Source organism: Cuculus canorus, chromosome 11 (genome assembly GCF_017976375.1).
Source record: "Cuculus canorus isolate bCucCan1 chromosome 11, bCucCan1.pri, whole genome shotgun sequence".
Classification (NCBI taxonomy): domain Eukaryota; kingdom Metazoa; phylum Chordata; class Aves; order Cuculiformes; family Cuculidae; genus Cuculus; species Cuculus canorus.
Window position 1 is genome coordinate 15,057,684 of NC_071411.1, and position 18,042 is coordinate 15,075,725.

The following is an 18,042-nucleotide window of genomic DNA, read 5'->3' on the forward strand; positions in this document are numbered from 1 at the left end:
TGTATTCTCCAAAGGTCAATTACTCACTGCGTGCAAAAAGGAAAGGGGGAGAAGTACTTTTAATAAGCATAAACTAGCTAAAATAGTTCAAAAATAGAGGAAGCTAGAGAGACACAGTTTTTTTGCCAAAATGTTCTATGCAAATACATATTCATCAGGCAAACAAAGAGGTAGAAGTTAGATTTTTAAAGTGAACAGTTCAGAAAAGAAGATAAACATAACTTCTTAACAAAACAGAAAGAAAGAAGATTGCAATTCCATTTTACTGAAGAAGTAGCAAAGTGACAGAGTATTACCTCTTTTTCACAGTTGGAGTTGAGAGTAAGCATAGCCATTGGGCTGTTGGGTGCGCTGCTTCCAGTTCCAGGTGGCATGACATGATCACCGGGCTGGTTTGGGCATGGCAAGCTCAGGGCTTGGTTGGCATGTTTATTTGCTAGAGTGGTAGAGAGGTACTGCTTTACCTGCTGCCGCTGGGCTTGCTGAATGTGGTACTTGGTTGGATTCTCAAGGTGAGTCTGCACCTGTGTGACAATTTAAAAAGCATTTTATTGTTTTACATCATCACCACATGCGCTATCGATTTGTGCTATACATTTGTGATATATATACACCAGCATTTGACTCTAAGTACAAACCTGTGCAGCTCCAAGGAAGTCAGCAGCATTTCACTAATTCACACTCGGTGGCAAGAAATCAGTTTATGAGCTACTGTTCCAGTAACCAACTTATTAACAGTAAACAAAAACTTCCACTCATTTTTCTACAACACGAGATTTCTCCCTTAAGACCAATGCTCAGGTCGTCCAGTTTACACAGACAGTTCAGAATAAACATTCCACCATTCACACCTGCAGCTACGCGACATTTAGTTTTCACTAAAAGATGGAGAAAGTAGTACTGCAGTACTCAATTTACTTGTTAGTAGCTACTGCTAAAAATCAAGTAGCATGGATAGCTATCCTTGCTATCCTTCATCGGATGTCAAGTAACAGAGAGATCACAAGATTTATTGTTGGGTTTAAGTAACACATTGATTATAAAAAAGGAATACAGCATTTTTTTGCCTACAGATTATTTACATCTTAGATATATGGCCTAAATCATATACAAATAAGACAGTCTGTTTATAAACACATTATGCAAATAGGATGCAAGAAAAAGAAGTGTTTCAGTTTAAATCAATCACTGTCCTCAGTACCAGCTATTTTTGTATTTAAGATAAACTTTTCAGTACCTAGAATTTTTTTATATATGAAATATGAAAAAAATCTCATACCTAGCTATTCTCGTGCACCCTAAATAAGCAAGAAAAGAAAGGCTTTTTTTTTTTCCATACAAATTTTCCATCGTATCCAAGAAATTGTCAACCCCCTTTGATCAATAATGCTTTTATTAGAAGGCAGAAAACAAATCAAAGCATAATAATACTCTTAGAAGTTTGGTCTGTTTTAAAACAGCTCCATTAAAGTGACTTTTGCTGTTAAAAGTGACCATTTATTTTTGTGGAAGAAGTTAAATAAAGCATACCAGACAACGGAAAAAAGTGATATCCTGTATACTGTAAGTCTTCTTAGCAACAGGTTTCAAAATAATAACAACTCACCTGATAATGATTATACTCAAGCATTTCCAGCATACTACTTATAGGCTGCGAGAGAAGCAATTGCAATATCCTTTGCTCTATGCCAGTCCAGTTTGGGGGACTTGCATATGGAAGCACCATGAACAGGCTACCCCAAACCAGCAGAAGACACTTCAACACCACTGCCCAGACTTATAGCAACCTCGGCTTATTAGCCACGCATGTAGAGAAACAACAGTTCACACAGAGGCTCTTCTTGGAAGCTATGCAAGTTTAGCCCTAAGTATTGGTATTACTTCTTTTCCCTGGCTTTGACGTCATGCTGTTTCATAAACATAAAAGGACCTTTTAAGTGATGGGCTATCAAAGTCAGATTGATAGTTTGCTCAAGGCTAATTCGCTATTCATCTTTCGTTCCAGTCGTACTAATAGACAATGGTATTTTTCTTTACCAGTAAGGTTAAAAGTTTTTAAGTACAGAGTAAGAAATAACTGAACAAACGCACTATGAGCGAAATGGACGTCCACTGGCAGTGGGGCGCACAGGATAAATCCCTGCAGCTACACAGTCCTATCTTCAGCTTCAGGCAAAGCAGTTCACCACTCTGCCCATGCAGCCACCAACCCATCCAAACCCTACAGCAGAACACGAAGGATTTAAAAAAGCTCTACTACGTCCTCAGTCTCTCTAGTGCTTCAGAGCCCATTAATTCTTTCTCAGTCTACAGCCGGAAAACGTTTTCCAGTTCAGGAATGGTGGACATGGACTAAGGCGTGTTCCAAAACACACTTACTGCACTTGTACACCTTACAGAACTCAATTTGTCTTTCTATCCAACTCCTTGACAAAAGCTCATACCCAAGCACATCAAAAGCTCCTCAACTGGCATTATTTTCCAAAGTCTCTGCGGCACATGGAAGCACACTTAAGATAGGATTTCTAGAGTTTAATCTGATTTGTTGCACTAAATTGCAAGACAACACAAAACAAAAGTCTGCTGTGAGAAGTACAACACTTGCTTTGTCAGTCCCAAACGGCGCTATCAATTTTCTTGTCACCAGTGGTAAGAGTTACGCTTCCCACATAAGTCTATTTTTCACTTAAATTTTCATCTTCCAAGTACATAAAGTTATCAGTAAACATTTTTTTTATAACACTTATCTTTGAATAAATTATTTTAAAAACAAGCCCTACTTGTCTGACAGAATTTGCACATTCCTTTTCCTTCACAGGCATCAAATACCATTGCTGCTCTCCCTCAACGCTGCCAGGGCGGCAGAATGGAGCAAAGCCTCTTCTGCCTGCATCCATCTCTTACTCACCCTCTGTGCTCCCAGAAGACGGATCAGCAAAATTCCAAGATCCACATCACAACTTGGCACTGTCAAATATAATATTGTAAATAATACATACTAGCATACTGAACTGACTCCACTACACGTCAACTTTTGAAACACACACAGCCTACTCGACATAGGATTTTTGTTGGCAAAAAGCACACTTATTAGCCAAGAACATACTTTCCTCAAGATTTTATTGTGTTACCCCATATGAGAATAGTTCATGGGTTTTCTTCCTTTTTTTCTTGGTTTGTTTTGTTCGAATAGGCTCTGCTGCCCTCTGTGTGCCAGGGAAGGCAAGAGAAACGAAGTTTAAAACCTTAAATAGGCAGATTTCTACTTAATACAGAAGCACAACTATTCTCTGAGTACTTTATTCTGCTGGGAAGCACATCCTCTGGTACGGGGCAACAGATTTCAGCTGCAGTTCAGAAGCTACTGTCTGCTTTTTTCTGGGTTTTCTTTTTCCTTATTTTTTTGGAAGAGGGTGGGAATCTGTCTTCCACTGCACACCCTTGAAGTGAGTGTAACAGCTATATAGACATTACTGTTTGTGTGCAGTGTAACTGCAAAAGGAAATTACAATCTATTTAGTTTTGACCCTTGAGATGCTACACAGTCACTTTGTCTCAGAAAAAAAGGTATATCCTTCTGTAAGTATTCTGAACAGTTACCCTGTAGACCACATTTTCATGCGGAGTCAACTCTTGCTACACATGGGCAACAAGTGACTCTAAGGAAATTCCTTTACTGTCAGGTACCTGGTTCAGATCATCAGCTGCAGAGAAGATGCTCTATTGCCTTTACATAAAAAAAAAATACCAGAGGAGCCACTGTCATTGTACTCTAAACATGCACCGTTCTCCAAGGACGCGTCACCTTTCTCACACAAATCCAGTAGTGACCCAAAGAACACAGAGAACTGCCTTTTCAATCATTAAATTCTTCCAAAATTAAGCAAAGTAGAGATTCGGGGACACAACATTTCCTTTGAATCCACAGATGGTCAAACATGCTTTCATATTTGAATACAAGAACACACAATTATTCTCAGAATGAAGGAAAATGAGATGTAACTATTCTCACCCTGCATGGCAGTGCAACAAGGACAGGAGATCCCACAGGATGGAAAGAGCTTCACACATGTTCCTTATTGGACAGACATCAGTTTCAACTACCATTGCTCTGGACAAGTCTGAGGCCTGATAAACTACAGGGGAGGCATCCGAGATACTTCAGTTGGATTCTTTGTTGTGTCCCTAGTGCCCTCTTGAGCAGCCTCATGAGCTCCACTGCCAAAATTTGGTGCAGACTAAATGAAGTTTCATGAAGTCAGTGCTTTTTGTTGAGACTAACTCTGCCTTTGGCGTACAGCATCCTTTTATCCGGTGTCTACACCAAAGAGACCCCAAATGTGCTTACTTGGGTAAATGTGCAAAGATATACCAGCCATGGTCAGCCTGTAGACAAGTCGTAAAGCAGTCTTACTTTTTGACAAAGTATCCCACAAGAAAAGAGCTTCGAACCAAACCCTGCAATGGAACTCTACTACCCCAAACTTGAAACCATGAATAAAAGTTTTGACTTAACTTATTTTGGTCATCAGCCTTTTCTTGCCTCTGGGATGAAGAATAGTTATTTCAAACTCATGAGACACAAAGTGCAGGAAGATGACAATTTATTGGTTTGGATACGCTCCAAAAGAAATATGTCTGAACAGGCACACACAAGAAAAATAAAGCTACTTGAAACTGAATCCTCTGTATCACCAACTATCTGTATCTCCAGGAATCTGAACCTAAGCTTTGTTGTAACACTACTAAACTGAATAGAACATTGGGGTTTGGGACATTTTGGTATTAGGAAGCAGGAAGTAAGGGAAAGAAGTAATGGAAGTATCATCTGCAGGACTTTGGACCTTATTTAAGACAAGGTGGCAAAACCAGCTGAATTTATCACACCACATTAACAGAAGAACTTGGCTACAAGGAACAGATCAATGACGGCTAAGTGACAGCCTACAGCTCGGATTCAGCCCAGAAACACCTGGTAGAAGGCTGTACTTCCAACTTGTATTCAGGTGCATTTTCCATTTGCATGGTTATCAAGGCACCACTTACATCGTCAGCAGAATAACATACCCTGAGAAACAGAGGCCCAGAACAGCCTCCAACACCAGCTCTGCAGCACCTCTACTAATCTCCATGGGCTGGCTCCATGCATTATCACTGCACCAGGTACTCCTGCACTAGAACTCTCATGGGTCAGTGATTCAAGCTCCATCCACTCTTGCTATGCCGACACCAAGCTAGTGCATTTTTTCTTGAGCTGAAGCACTGAGAAAAGCATCAGCTTGACCGCACCCATATGTAACCCATCTCAAGCCCTACAAGGCTCAGCTGGGCTGAATAAATTCTGGATGGAGCCATACTCATGGAGGTTAGCATTACTCAGCATTTGTCCCTCACTTTTTGGGGCATCTTGGAGTTATCTCGAGCAGTGGAAAGGCTCTCACTAATCTTGCCATCTGACTGCTAATACCAGTTCATACATCCAGTTCAAGTATCTGAGTAGCGGAAAAACAATTCCTGAGAAACTGCCTATTTTCTTCCACATCAAAGAAACAATAATCCATATACATAGAGCAGATTTTTCCCAGCCCCTGGGTCTAGAGTCAATCAAACAAACACTTTATCGATGGTTTTCACTAGCTTTAAGCATACACACCGTATCAATGGGAATTTTAGGTATACTTCAGACTACGTTCTTCAAAATCCTCGTGTTATATTACACATCAGTGACAGGAATCTTGGGTAGACCCACACACCTCCTTCAGTTTGAAAAACAAAAAATACTTCCAGTTAAGGTGATCAAGGGCTCAGGAATTTAAATACAAAGCAATGTTGCGTGCTTAAGCACACATCATATGGCTCAAATAGTTCCTTTGTACGAAGCCAACACAAGCAACCGGAACAACACTTCTGATGTTGGCTCCTCAAGTCTTGCTGGGAATCACTCAGGGACATAATTTACTAATAATTTGCTAATGATGGCAGGAACTTGGAACAGTGTCTCCTGGCAACAGAGTAATGCACTCCCACTCCCAGTGGGTGTGCATGGACCAAATCCCTTTTGCAGGGGTGTACAGGAGTGCTCACTCTTGGGCAGGCACAGGGCAGGGAAGCCTACCAGCCTGGCCAATGCATTCTGCACAGTGTAATTCAGAAATTAAATGGCTAATGAATAAAATAATGGGGAACTTATACCAGAATAAAAATCTGGTATTGGTTTAACTACCAGTCATCCTGTAGGAAAACTTCAAGCCCATTAATTACTGCAGGATCAAGCTCTGATCCATCACTACTTCTGGATGAAGGTCTAACTTAGTTGCCCTCTGTTATTTATATACTTAGGTATTTGTCCATGCAAGGGTTTGATTTGTTTGAAATGGGTAACTGCAGAAAGCAAGCACAGATGCAGCATATCTTGCATTTAGAGTATTTCCTCTTAGTGGAACCTGCTTATCAGCTTTACAATCTCTGTTACTTCTTAAAAATCACGTCTTACTTGTCCCATCTTTAAATACCATTGCTTTCCAACTTCTCTTACCATCCAGGGAGAAATAAATTAATTCATTCAGTGTGATCACAGAATAGTTTTGTATGAGCAGCCTCTGGTGCTGTATTATAAACATAAAAATGAGACTGAAATTACAGTATTATAAAAATAAAAATGATACTGAAATTACACAAAACTGAAACACTCAATAGTTGTTTCACATACCTGTGATCTTTCCTGCAACTATAAAGCAATTTATCATGCAATTTCACAGACAAAACTTCTGTAGATATCCATACTGCTACTAGTTGAATGATTTTCCCCACAACATTCACATAAGTAAAGAAATGGCAAACGGGCTGAACAAAAAAAAAAAAACCACCAATCTTGAACAAACCAGTAAGTGACTTTGAAGAGAACAAAGTTCTGGACTAGCTACACAGGGGACCTAGAAGTGGAAGCAGGACTTGCCCACCCGAAGGACACCTATCATGTCCAGCCTCATAGCCCTGTGTGCAGAAGTCGCCTCACCCTAGGACTTCTTCTGCCACCTATCCATCTTCCCACTTTTCATTTCCCCTTTTCCATGGCATATATGGCACCTGCTCTAGCCAAGGCTGCCACCATTTCAAAGCTGGTGGTCATCCTCACGCTGGGACTCCCCACAGGTCCAGCCCACAGCCAGCACCATGTTCAGCCTCTGCCATGTTCAGGCAGCTCAGACAGGAGCCATACGTGCAGCTCAAACAGCTTTCCCTGCCTTCCTCCTGCACACAACAACCAGTTCCCAGCACAAGCAAATTGCTAAGAAACAGGACGCGGAGTTAAGCAGTGGAGACCTTGGGTCTGTGTCTCCAGAACTGAAGATGTCCCAAATTCTCCATTAGCACAACGCAAGTGACAAGAGGCCACCACAATGCCAGAAGCTCTGGGCTGCACCACTCCCCTGCCAGCTGGGAAGGAGCACATTCCCATTCCCCAAACCACACAGAAGGAGATTCTTCTCCCCGAAAATACCACGGTCATTCCCGTGAAGACAGAGCCAAATCACTTAATCCTTCATTGAAGCAGAGATGGGTTTGGGCACAGGGACATACCAGAGATTTAGAGGACAGCTAATCAAGGGGGAGGAAGACTTTTCCCTCACCCCCTTGCCATTTTTTTTCCTCTTTTTAATTAAAAAGAGCATTTGTTTCAAGTAAATTGCCTTAGGACTTAGATTTTATAATTACAAATAAAATACTTTTTGGTCAGTTTTCTTGGTTCAATAGAACTTTTTGTTGCTTAGACAGCTCTATGTCATGGGATTCTTAAGAAAGGTTAAAACTCTGCGCGATTTAGCAATTAATGGTATCCAAAGAAAAATTACATAAAACCACTTCCACCGAAGAGTTTTGCAAGGGCTACAGGCTTCAGCAGGGTTCACTGCAGCAGAAAGCCTGTTCAACACACCAGTCCAACGTTTCAAAGTTGCTTTATAAAGCTGCTTCAACCTTTCATTTTCAAGGATAAGAAACTAACAGCAGCAGCAACAAACTGTTTTCCAGGACTTTGAATAAAAACAGAAAGTTGTACAAATAGGTGTCTACCCTTTCAGGATAGGAAAAAAGTCTGAGGAGAGCCAATTAGTGCCTCTTCCATTCAGAGTGACTTATTCTGAAGTTTCCTAATCCAGGTTCAAGATTCTGCAAGTCATATTTACTACAGCATGATCCACTAAGCCCGAAAGTCCTAGGGACCATAAAAACCTTCAGTTATTTCACTAAAATACAGATCATAGGTTTTACTGCAAATGCATGAGGAACCCTTCTACTACTCAACTCAGAGCAATCTGAGTTGCCAGCCAGACAATGGTTTAACTCAAAGACGTTTTTCCACATGCTGCATTCAAACATTAAGTAACGGCATCACATTTTTCACCCCAAGGACATCAGTGGCCTGAAGTAATTTGCACGACAAGTTCAGTCCTCTTGCTTTCTGCAACCTTTCTAGTCCTCCAAGATGGAACAGCTACCTTATTTGAAACGTAATCAAAGTTGAGTCAATCAGGTTGTCATATATAATTCCTTATATGACCACCATGAATCTACTAATAGATAACTTCTCCAGCTTCTGTTCTCCCATTGCCTCCATCTTTTCTATAGCATATTATTTCATTTTTCTTTTAGTCTATAACCCAAGAATAGTGGCCATGAGAACACTGACCAGAAAGACCAAGACCAGGAAAAAGGTGAAGAACTACATGTATTGACTGTGGAATGACAGGCAGGATGAGTTGATTCCAGCAATTTACCTTACATTGTCAATGCAAGGAAATCACATTAGTTAGCACAACAAAACTCCCTGGTTACTTAATTCATCCAAAAAAAACCCCCTGAATTTCAAAACCAGGGCAGGTACAAGACAGTTATTTAAGGTGTAGCAGCATAATTGTAGCCTAAGTGGATCCAACAGTCATTTCCGAGCACAAAGAGTTATGAAAAAGAAAAAAAAACCCCATTGTATGGAATGGACACCACTTACACAACTATGAGTTGTTTTGCCCATCACCAAAAATTCCACTGTATAATGTGACTTTTTATCCAAGGGGAAGACATCAAGCAGACAAAAAGAACAAAGTTTCTCTGGATCAGTATTTAAAAACTGCTTCAGCTATAGAAGCACATGACAACAGTATTGAAAGAAATTATAGAGAGGTTAGCCAAATTAGCTTAAGGCAACAGGAACTGATGTAATTTGCAGGTTAGTGGCATGCTAGCTGCCATTCCACCAGTGCGGCTTTCAGACGGAACTCAGTCCCTTGAACTCCTGCATTTTTTTTGCTAGGAAACCAGTATTTCAGCTGTTTACTACTTAACACATATGCCATAAATTTTTATTTCATACAGTTACAGAGAATATACCAAAAGGCACTGGAACATTTAGGACAGACAAGTAATTGACTCCATAAGACATAAGACACAAATCTCTTGCTATGATTTCACCTGTGCCAGGTGCTACAGAGCGTAATATTTTATGATTAACAAGCAATAATACAGCCACGCAACTGCATCTGACAGGCAAGTTTGAATTACAGTATTGCCACAGAAAAAGCTTAATTCTAGCACCTCATATTTACGTCCATTTCTGCCATCCTCCTCTGTCCTAAGGAAGCTGAGCAGCACTTTCATCGGCGCTAGAGGACTTGAGATTGCTCACAGTAGGACACGAATGACTCCTTACAGGAACTGTCAAAGATAGACATAAAGCTGCTTCCAAAATCTCTCTTGCAAGATGTGGCGTAAATTTGTGAACTACAACAGAGGAAGCAGAGCCATAGGACGTCAGACACGTCAGCTGTCCAAGAGCCCAAAGTCAGTACAGATGGTCAGAAGCCACCTCTGCTTTCAGCTTCCCCTTGCAAAGTCTTTCATAGTCCAAGCAAAATCATCCGTCCTGCCTACAGCCCAAGCAACACCAACCCAATATTTACCAGATCACTCTAACACTGTTCACTATTGACCTGAAAGAGTCACTTTAGAGAGGTAAAAGTATTTGTCCAACCTTATCTTCCTCCTCAGGTTGCTAAGCGCTGTGTTAGCCAGCGCCAGCTTTGACTTGCAGGCACATATTTAGAGCCTGAGCAAGGCTATCAGTTACATTTCACAGGGGTTACTAATCCAGCCACCATTCCAGCCTCCAGTAACCCCTGCTAGACCTGCACAACAAAGTAGTTCACTTCCAGTTCTCTGGTTCACTGCAAATCTACCGGAAAAAGTGGTGTCTTAATGACTTCACTCACCTGCATTTGCCATGGCAGGTGCAGAACAGCAGCCCTCCTCCCCAGTAGGACCCTGGCACATCAGACTAGTACTTAAATCACATCAACCTTCACACGTGCAAAGGATTTAGAGATCCTGGGTACATTTCTAGAAGAGAGAGAGCACGCACTATGCTATACGAAAGGAGGAAGATGAGGTTTTTGTCAAATCCTGCAAAGCCCTGAAGGAGCAGTTGCCAGAGGTGAAAAGAGGCGTCCTTCCCTGCACCTCGTTTTTCTCAGGTTGCTCATCTTTGCTCATTTGACAAATGTAAAAAATGCAAAGGGAACTGGGTATAATGACATCTTTTGTACAAAATTAAGAAAGGAGAAAACAGAAAACAGTTTTATACAAGATGTTAAGTAAAAAGTAACCAAAGCTGAGCTTAAAACAGAAGGTGAATCAGCACATGCCGACTTTCAAGTCCTCATTACCAACTTCCTAGAGACTTGGAGCTACCTGCACACAGCATGGGACAAGTTGGTTACTTCTCCAGACTGCAACAGATAAAATTCAAGGAGATGATTCAAGCCTCAGTGCCAAAAGCAGGTTTAAATACAGTAAATCGACTTGGCCCCTGCATGGATTTGTCTCGATGTCTGTCATGCAATGCTGACTTTTCACAGGTGAAACAAACTAAAATAGGCTATTTTTCCCAAACTGTAAATAAAAACTATAACAAAGGTGGAAAAACCCCACCACCTGCTACTTTCATGGATTTTAAATACTCACACCCTCAACACGGTCTCACTTATTACTCTGAGGTTTGTGAAAGTTTGCTCAGTTTTATAGCATATTAAAGTTTCAAGCCAAGATAATTTCAAATGTTGAGAAATGCAGTCTTCAGTACTTTGGGGCTAAGCAAGCACAAAGTAAGTTTGATGTAAAAGTCTTTCAAATCCATAGCACTAGCCTGTGAGATAGGACTGGTGTTTAGAATACTGCCTGCGGGCTACTGAGGTATTTATGTACAAACTTTCAACATTCAGCGCTGACACACAAGACGGGGAGAGATGTAGAGATGGCGCTAGATCAAAATGTAGCGAACACCCAAAAGCCACAGACACAGTTGTATCCTTTCTTTTTTAAATAAAAGCTATTTGTAAGTTCAAATGCAACTCCTGAATTATTACATTCAAAGGAAAAAACTTCCCACTTTGAAGGCACGCTGCACATCAGGACATCATAGAATCATAGAACAGTTTGGGTTGGAAGGGACCTTTAAAGGTCATCCAGTCCAGCCTCTGCATCTTGTTGCATACTTGTCTGAAGACAGCTATGCTCGTTACATACTCGTCTAAAAATGACTTAGGTAGAAGACTGCTACGCTCATTGTTCACATAATTACATGGGGACTGTGAGGCTAGCAGGTTCTCTCAAGTCACTTACAAAGCACATATGAAGAACATGCCTCTAATCACAACCCAAATGTGAAAACATAAAACAAATAGACCAAACCCAACCAGTGCCACGCTGGAACAGCTTGGCCTGTGCATTGACTGAAAAGCCTTCCTATCGAAACTCTTACAGAAAGCGTCCAAAAACGAGAGTGAAAATAATTTCAAAAGGATCATTTATTTTAACAAACTACTTGGCAGCACTGGCTACAGCACAAAGGACACTTGTTCTGGAACATGCCTGTTTTGAGGCTATCCACTTTACAATAAATACACAGCACCACGAGAAGTTAACAAAATCTTCATTCTCCTGCTAATTCAAAATAGTTTTACACTGTTAACATGCCCTGAGCTTCTACACATCACAGTTAATCAAGAATTGAAATGACTTAGCTGGGCTCTATACCACTTTGGCTACAGTCAATGATGTCTCATGTCAGCCCCAATATGGAAGGCTTGGAGGAGTAGAAGAATGAAGTAGTATAGATACATTCATTTTATTCATACCACTAATATGATCATTAGACACAGTCGAAAATAATAATAAATTGCTGTCTTCATTTAAGTGAAAGAAATGCAAGCTGGCTTACCACTGAACTCGTTGATTTTTATCCTTCTGCTCAACGAGCTGTGATGTTATTTATGACTGTATTAAAACCTATTGAGTTATAATAAAAGTTTCAGTACCACAGAGTGCTTGATCATCATATTTGGTAATGTAAGATAATCCAAGTCACCTTCATGCAAACTCACTCGGCTATGATCTGAAGCATTCTGCTAAATACCAGCAGTAGGATTTTGGGAAGCCACAGAGGTGGGTGCAACACACCTCTCTGGAGCAGAATAAGCCAGGGGCAAAACAGACACCACAGCGCATCAAAACTGAAAAACAACACTGTCAGCGTTGCTTTTGAATGGTGATGGCTTTTCCTAGGGAGCAGAGCGCTAAAATGTCCAATACTTCCATTAAGCAACATTATATCTTCTATTTCCTAACATCTCACTCACAAAGCAGGTCCTACAGCATCACCGTGGCCACATGAGATTAAAGGTAACAGTAAGAAATCAGGTATGTTTGTTCCATTTTGAACCCAGAAACCACAATGAAACTTAAATGTTTTAGTTCTTTCTTAGCTAAAGGAATGTTGCCATAATAATTCTGTAACTCAAAAGACATATTTAAGGCAAACAGCCATTAGACTGCATGACCTCATCTCTACACTCCATGATCTTACTCCCACAACAGTCAGACAGTAGCTATCGTCTGGCCCCCAGAAAAAACCAAGACTAGCATCGGTTCATTTATTAAACAAGGATGCCAACATTTCAGCCCTTTTAAGATCTCGGGCTTTACATACACAGAGATATAGCATCACGTTCTATTTTATACTTACAAAAACAACATCCAGCCACTCGGCTGTCTTCATAACCTTCCGCACACCTGCCCCTCCATGTCTTCCAGACATGAGCTGTTGAAAACTCTTCTCCTTGTGTTATTTCCCATATAGTAGGCAAATAATTAGTTAGACTGTAAACCGAGAAGCTCCTGCCCACTAAAATGACCCCTGATCAGGCCAGAGGATGGGGTGTTTGCAGGACCATCAGTTGAACCAGTGAAATCTTTAACAAAAAATGACTTAGTTGTTAAGTAGCCTTGTTTATATTGCAGTTGTAACCAAGAACTGCAGTCACAATCGTTATTCCAACAGATAACGCACATGCATGTTCTGTATCATGAAAAAGTAAAGGCTGTGAATAACAGGTTATATAAAATATGGTGTAAACTTCTCCTGTGACGCTCTTCCTGCATATACACCCCAGCATCGCTGCAGTTTCAGCACATGAGCACATGTAAGAAAGGGGCTACAAGCTCTTGATTCTCTACTGTGTGGAGTCCTACCAAGGTTGGGGGGGGGGTTACTGCTCTTTCTGCAGGACTGGAATCACATTTTATTACATGACAAATGTAATCCCACCTTCTCAAACATCTTACAGAAACTCTTTTCAATGGTTTCATTTGAACTTCAAAAAGGCAGAAGCCAGCAGCTCACCAGGAGAGGCACATTCACAAAACACAAAGAAGAGTGTGTATTATCATTCCAGTTCTCCAAAGGTTAGTTACAAATAAGAATGACCAAGAAATTCAGAAGCAACAGTTTTGTCAGAAGACCAAAACGTCTTTGAGAAAGAAATTCAGGGCCTCCAGGCTTGGTCTTGGAAGAATCCTATTTTAAACCGCACTTGACCCATGCTAATGTAACCCTTCAAATGCTATTATGAGAACAGAACTATGTTCACAAGGGGAAACAGGCATAGTACCTTACACTAAAGCCATATTTATCTGAAAAATCGCGCATCTCCTTTTAACATTAAAAAAATACAATCAACATCTGTATTTTATAACATGCCTCTCATCGTTGATTGATAACACACACAAAGTTTTAGCTACCCAAGAAACAGTATGGGACCATAACACAATTCAAGGCAACCAGATGCTACAGTTAGATGGATGTAATTAGGGATTGGATGTGGATTAACTAGATCCTAACCCTATCTTCCCCACTTTTTTTTAAACATTAAGTATAAGCCCATTTTAGCATATCACTAGAGGATGGAATAAATATTTTTAGAGATCTTAATGCTTGAAAAATGCAGAAGTTCATATTGAGCAGAATTTATTTTAAATGAAATAAAGCTTGAACAGAGGAAAAGTAAAAGTCAGGGGCTTTTTTAACATCTGCCAGGAGCCAGAGTAGATGCCAGTACACCCAATACTAGCAAACAGCTGGGTTTTGGCAGCAGCAGATATAGTTACAGTCAGTCCCAAGGACACCACAGCCAGTGGAGCATCCTCAGGCAGTACACCACAAGCCGTGGGACACTGGAGAGGAACAGCTCAGAACACTACATGCATTTCAAGCTGCTGATGTCAGACCAGCTCCAGTCTGCTCTCTCAGCCCAAACTCCTGGTAGCAGCTGAAGAACATGAGGTCTTCCTATTTAGTAACCTCTGACAGGAATCAAATTGGTGCTCAGCCACAGTACTAGGCAAAAATAAGCTAACACGTAATAAATGGGAGCAACTGGGAATTTACTTCAAAAGCACCTTGCTACCCCACACCAAAGGCAGAGCTGGGAGCAATGCTGATATCCAGCTGCTCATTCTGGCCCTACCAGGTCAGCTCACCACTCTTAAGTCTCAGTTACACAGGTAGGGCTACGCTAACCCAGGCATCAAAACCACTAACCTGATTCTTTAAAAAAAAAAAAAAAAAAAAAAATTAAAGTCATCTGTCCAAAACCATCTTTGTCTTGAATTTCAAATTGCCTCAGTATTCCCACATAATTTTTATGTGTGTAGCCCCACAAATGCACATCTTGGTATAACCACGGCAACAGCCACCACCAGGACTGGAAAGGACAGCATCAGCCACCTTTGCGGCCACAGTCAACAGATCATGAAACTATACCCAAACAATAAAAATAGGCAAAAATAAGGAATTGACTGAGTAATAGCCAAAGCTGTATTTGCCTTACCCCATCTGGTGGCCTATTGCTTACATACAGCTGAAGCAACAGCTATTTAGGCACATTATCTGGAACTGCAGCCACTAGAGAAGAAAATACAAAGTTGAATTAACTGTGTTCTTCTAATAGCTATCTGTCATTATTCCCCGAGTCTCATAGCAGCCCACACATTCCTCACTCCACATTCAAAGCAGAGCATCTAGGCACTCTGTGCTCAGATCACAGGGAGCCATCAAGAACTGACTTCATCCTCACAGCCTAATGCCTCTACCCAAAGCAGACAAACAGAATTAATAAACTTTCTTGGGGAAGGTGCAAGTTGAGAGAAAAGGGCTTTCTAAGGTTAAGTCCTGGGAATAGGCAGAAGCCCTGGCTGGAAGCTTTTTCCTCATTATTTACACTAAACAGTGCAGGGAATGGCCAAAAGCAATACCAAACAGTGACTCATGTAAGAAGCAGCAATTCGCATTGAGCAGCCACTCACATAATAGGCAGCACTGTAGAGCAGAAGGCACCACTTTTCTTCACTCAATAAGCCAATGTACATTAGAGAAGGATAAACTCTTTTGAAAAGCCACAGTAGCACGATTAAATACTATTTTTCCTTTCACACAGCAAACCATACAGGGCTGAACCCTTAAGGAATTTATGAACTTTCATGTGAATGGAGCCCATTAACTGCCGTGCAATGAATGGTGTCTGTGGTCCGGAATTCATTTCCTTTTAGAAAGTAAAGAGGATAGAAATATCACAATTGCTACACGCAAGTGCTTACTCATTCAAGGTCATTTTACTCCTTCCATGAACAAATTGTTTCTTTGAGACCCAGGCTATCGTGGTATTTCAGAAGAGTATAGTTCTGATGGGAATGAGGAAGAACTGCGAAAGTAATACCGTAATAATGGAAGATTAATACTATAGTAAAACAGTATTAGACTGCTGAAAGGACTTTTCAATTAGTAAGTTACAACAATATATATGATTGCTGTATTCTTTTTTTAAACAGCAGTCTCACTTCTCAGAATTTTCTGCTTAATAAGAAAGAACTAACTTGAAAGCACTCTTTAACAAGGCAGGAATTAACTTTAAAGCAGCTCCTGAGATGCTACCATTGTTTCAATAGAACAGCACCACTTTGCATGAAGTGGTAGGAGCACTACAAGCAGCTCTGTCCTGTCAGTAGGAGCATGGTATCTGGCCAAAAGTGGGTTTATCAATACAGCTGCTATCAGACAGTAATCTGGGCTAAGGAAAACGGGTTCTGGATTGCTGGAACAGGTAAACTGGAATGAGTCTTTCCTAAGAGTATTGCACCCTCTAGACAGACTCCCAAAATCCAGAAGAAACAACCTCCCATACCTAAATTAAAAACACAAGCAGAAAGAAGTCACAGCCCCAGGTAGCCAGCAGAAATCTACTTAAAGACAAGGTTTAGTATGCTGCCTATAGGTCTTTGACAGGACCTTTATAAAGCTCCCCTTGACATCCAAACTTCCTCTCAAATTCCTAAATTATTTTTGATTCTAGGTCAGAACAACTTCTGGCTCAGTACCGCTATCAGCATATTTCAATGTAACAGTTCACTGGCAGGGCCTTTCACTGTAACTAGGAAAGAAAGAAACATCAGTGTTAGATAGGGATGAAAACATACTCTGAAACTCACTCGGGGGTTTCTGGAGCTTGATGCAACGACCCCTTAGGTCCAAACCTTTTAAAGATGCTGAGGTGCCTGACCAGTGCTGAGACTCCAAGCTCAGCTCAACCGGCAGCTCCCAGCGCTGCTGCATGTTCACCATCCCTAGCACTCATGGCTTGTAATGCTTTCTGGCAAGCGGATATGCTGTTCTCCATGTTCAAATGGAAATGAGAGAGAGAAAAGAGTACACTGCCCTGGTCAGAAGAACAGCTTTTTTAAACAATGGCTTCTTTAAACACACAAGGCATGTACCCGTTGAGGTCAATTTGGAGATACGCGACAGATTCCAACTGAGATGGTAACAAAAAAGTTGCTGTCAGAAGCCAAGGCTTCAAGTAGGTGGGTTGCCTGAAAACAACTAATGGCTTTTGGGTTGTGTAAGCCACATTCATTTAGAAATACAGTAATATTTACTGCTTTTTTCCAGAAAGCCATCACGTACTTCAAATGATTTTTCTTTCACCAACTCACACTGTCTGCAAAAATCAGGATTGTGGCACAAAGCATGAAAGAGCATACAATTTAACACAAAGTCATGATTTACATAGCTTTGAGGATACAGAACGTTAAATGGAAAATACACTCCACTTCTATTGCTAAGCTTTTTCAGAAGTTTAGCCTTAATTGCTGAATAACTTAATTACTTCCACTGGACAGCAGCAGCAAGTACATTTAGAAAAGGCAGCCTTGCCTTTCACAGACTTTCTAGAAGTAAATGGTTTTCACATGTAATAACTATGACATGCAGCATTTAACTGGTTAATGGCTTAACGGTACCTCTGGGAAGTTAAGTAGGTGAAAATGAAATACAGTAACACAAGCAAACAACACAGTTAAAATAACGTGTCAAAAGAGTTTTTAACACCTGAGTATTAGCCTTCATTGATGCAAGAACAGTCCAGAAAGACGAATTCCCCAGCAGCAGAGAGCGTTCCCAAGAAACACACACAGCCTTGGAAACCATAATGCCATCTGCTGAGAGATTATGAAAGTGCAAGGCAGTGAATGCCATACCTGACGGAGCACTCAGGGCTCCCGAGCATTTCATGTACCAGTTTAATTACTGTCCTATTGATGTTGAAACGCATGCTGCTCATGATCAAGTTAAAAAGCAAAAACCCATCTGCTTGAATTCTG

At 40.8% G+C, this 18,042-nt stretch overlaps 1 protein-coding gene across 4 annotated transcripts in view; it reads right to left on the bottom strand.

Annotated features, from left to right (window-relative positions):
• The window catches only part of MITF (melanocyte inducing transcription factor), a 106,886-nt gene that overhangs the window by 20,480 nt on the left and 68,364 nt on the right, over positions 1–18,042 (bottom strand). For 3 of the 4 annotated variants that reach the window (XM_054076446.1, XM_054076447.1, XM_054076449.1), the window contains one exon: positions 297–524. In XM_054076446.1, the coding sequence (XP_053932421.1) occupies positions 297–524 (228 nt within the window). Of the gene's footprint in view, positions 1–296; positions 525–9,591; positions 9,907–18,042 lie in introns of those variants that run through there. The other variant, XM_054076450.1, reaches the window with a different exon arrangement.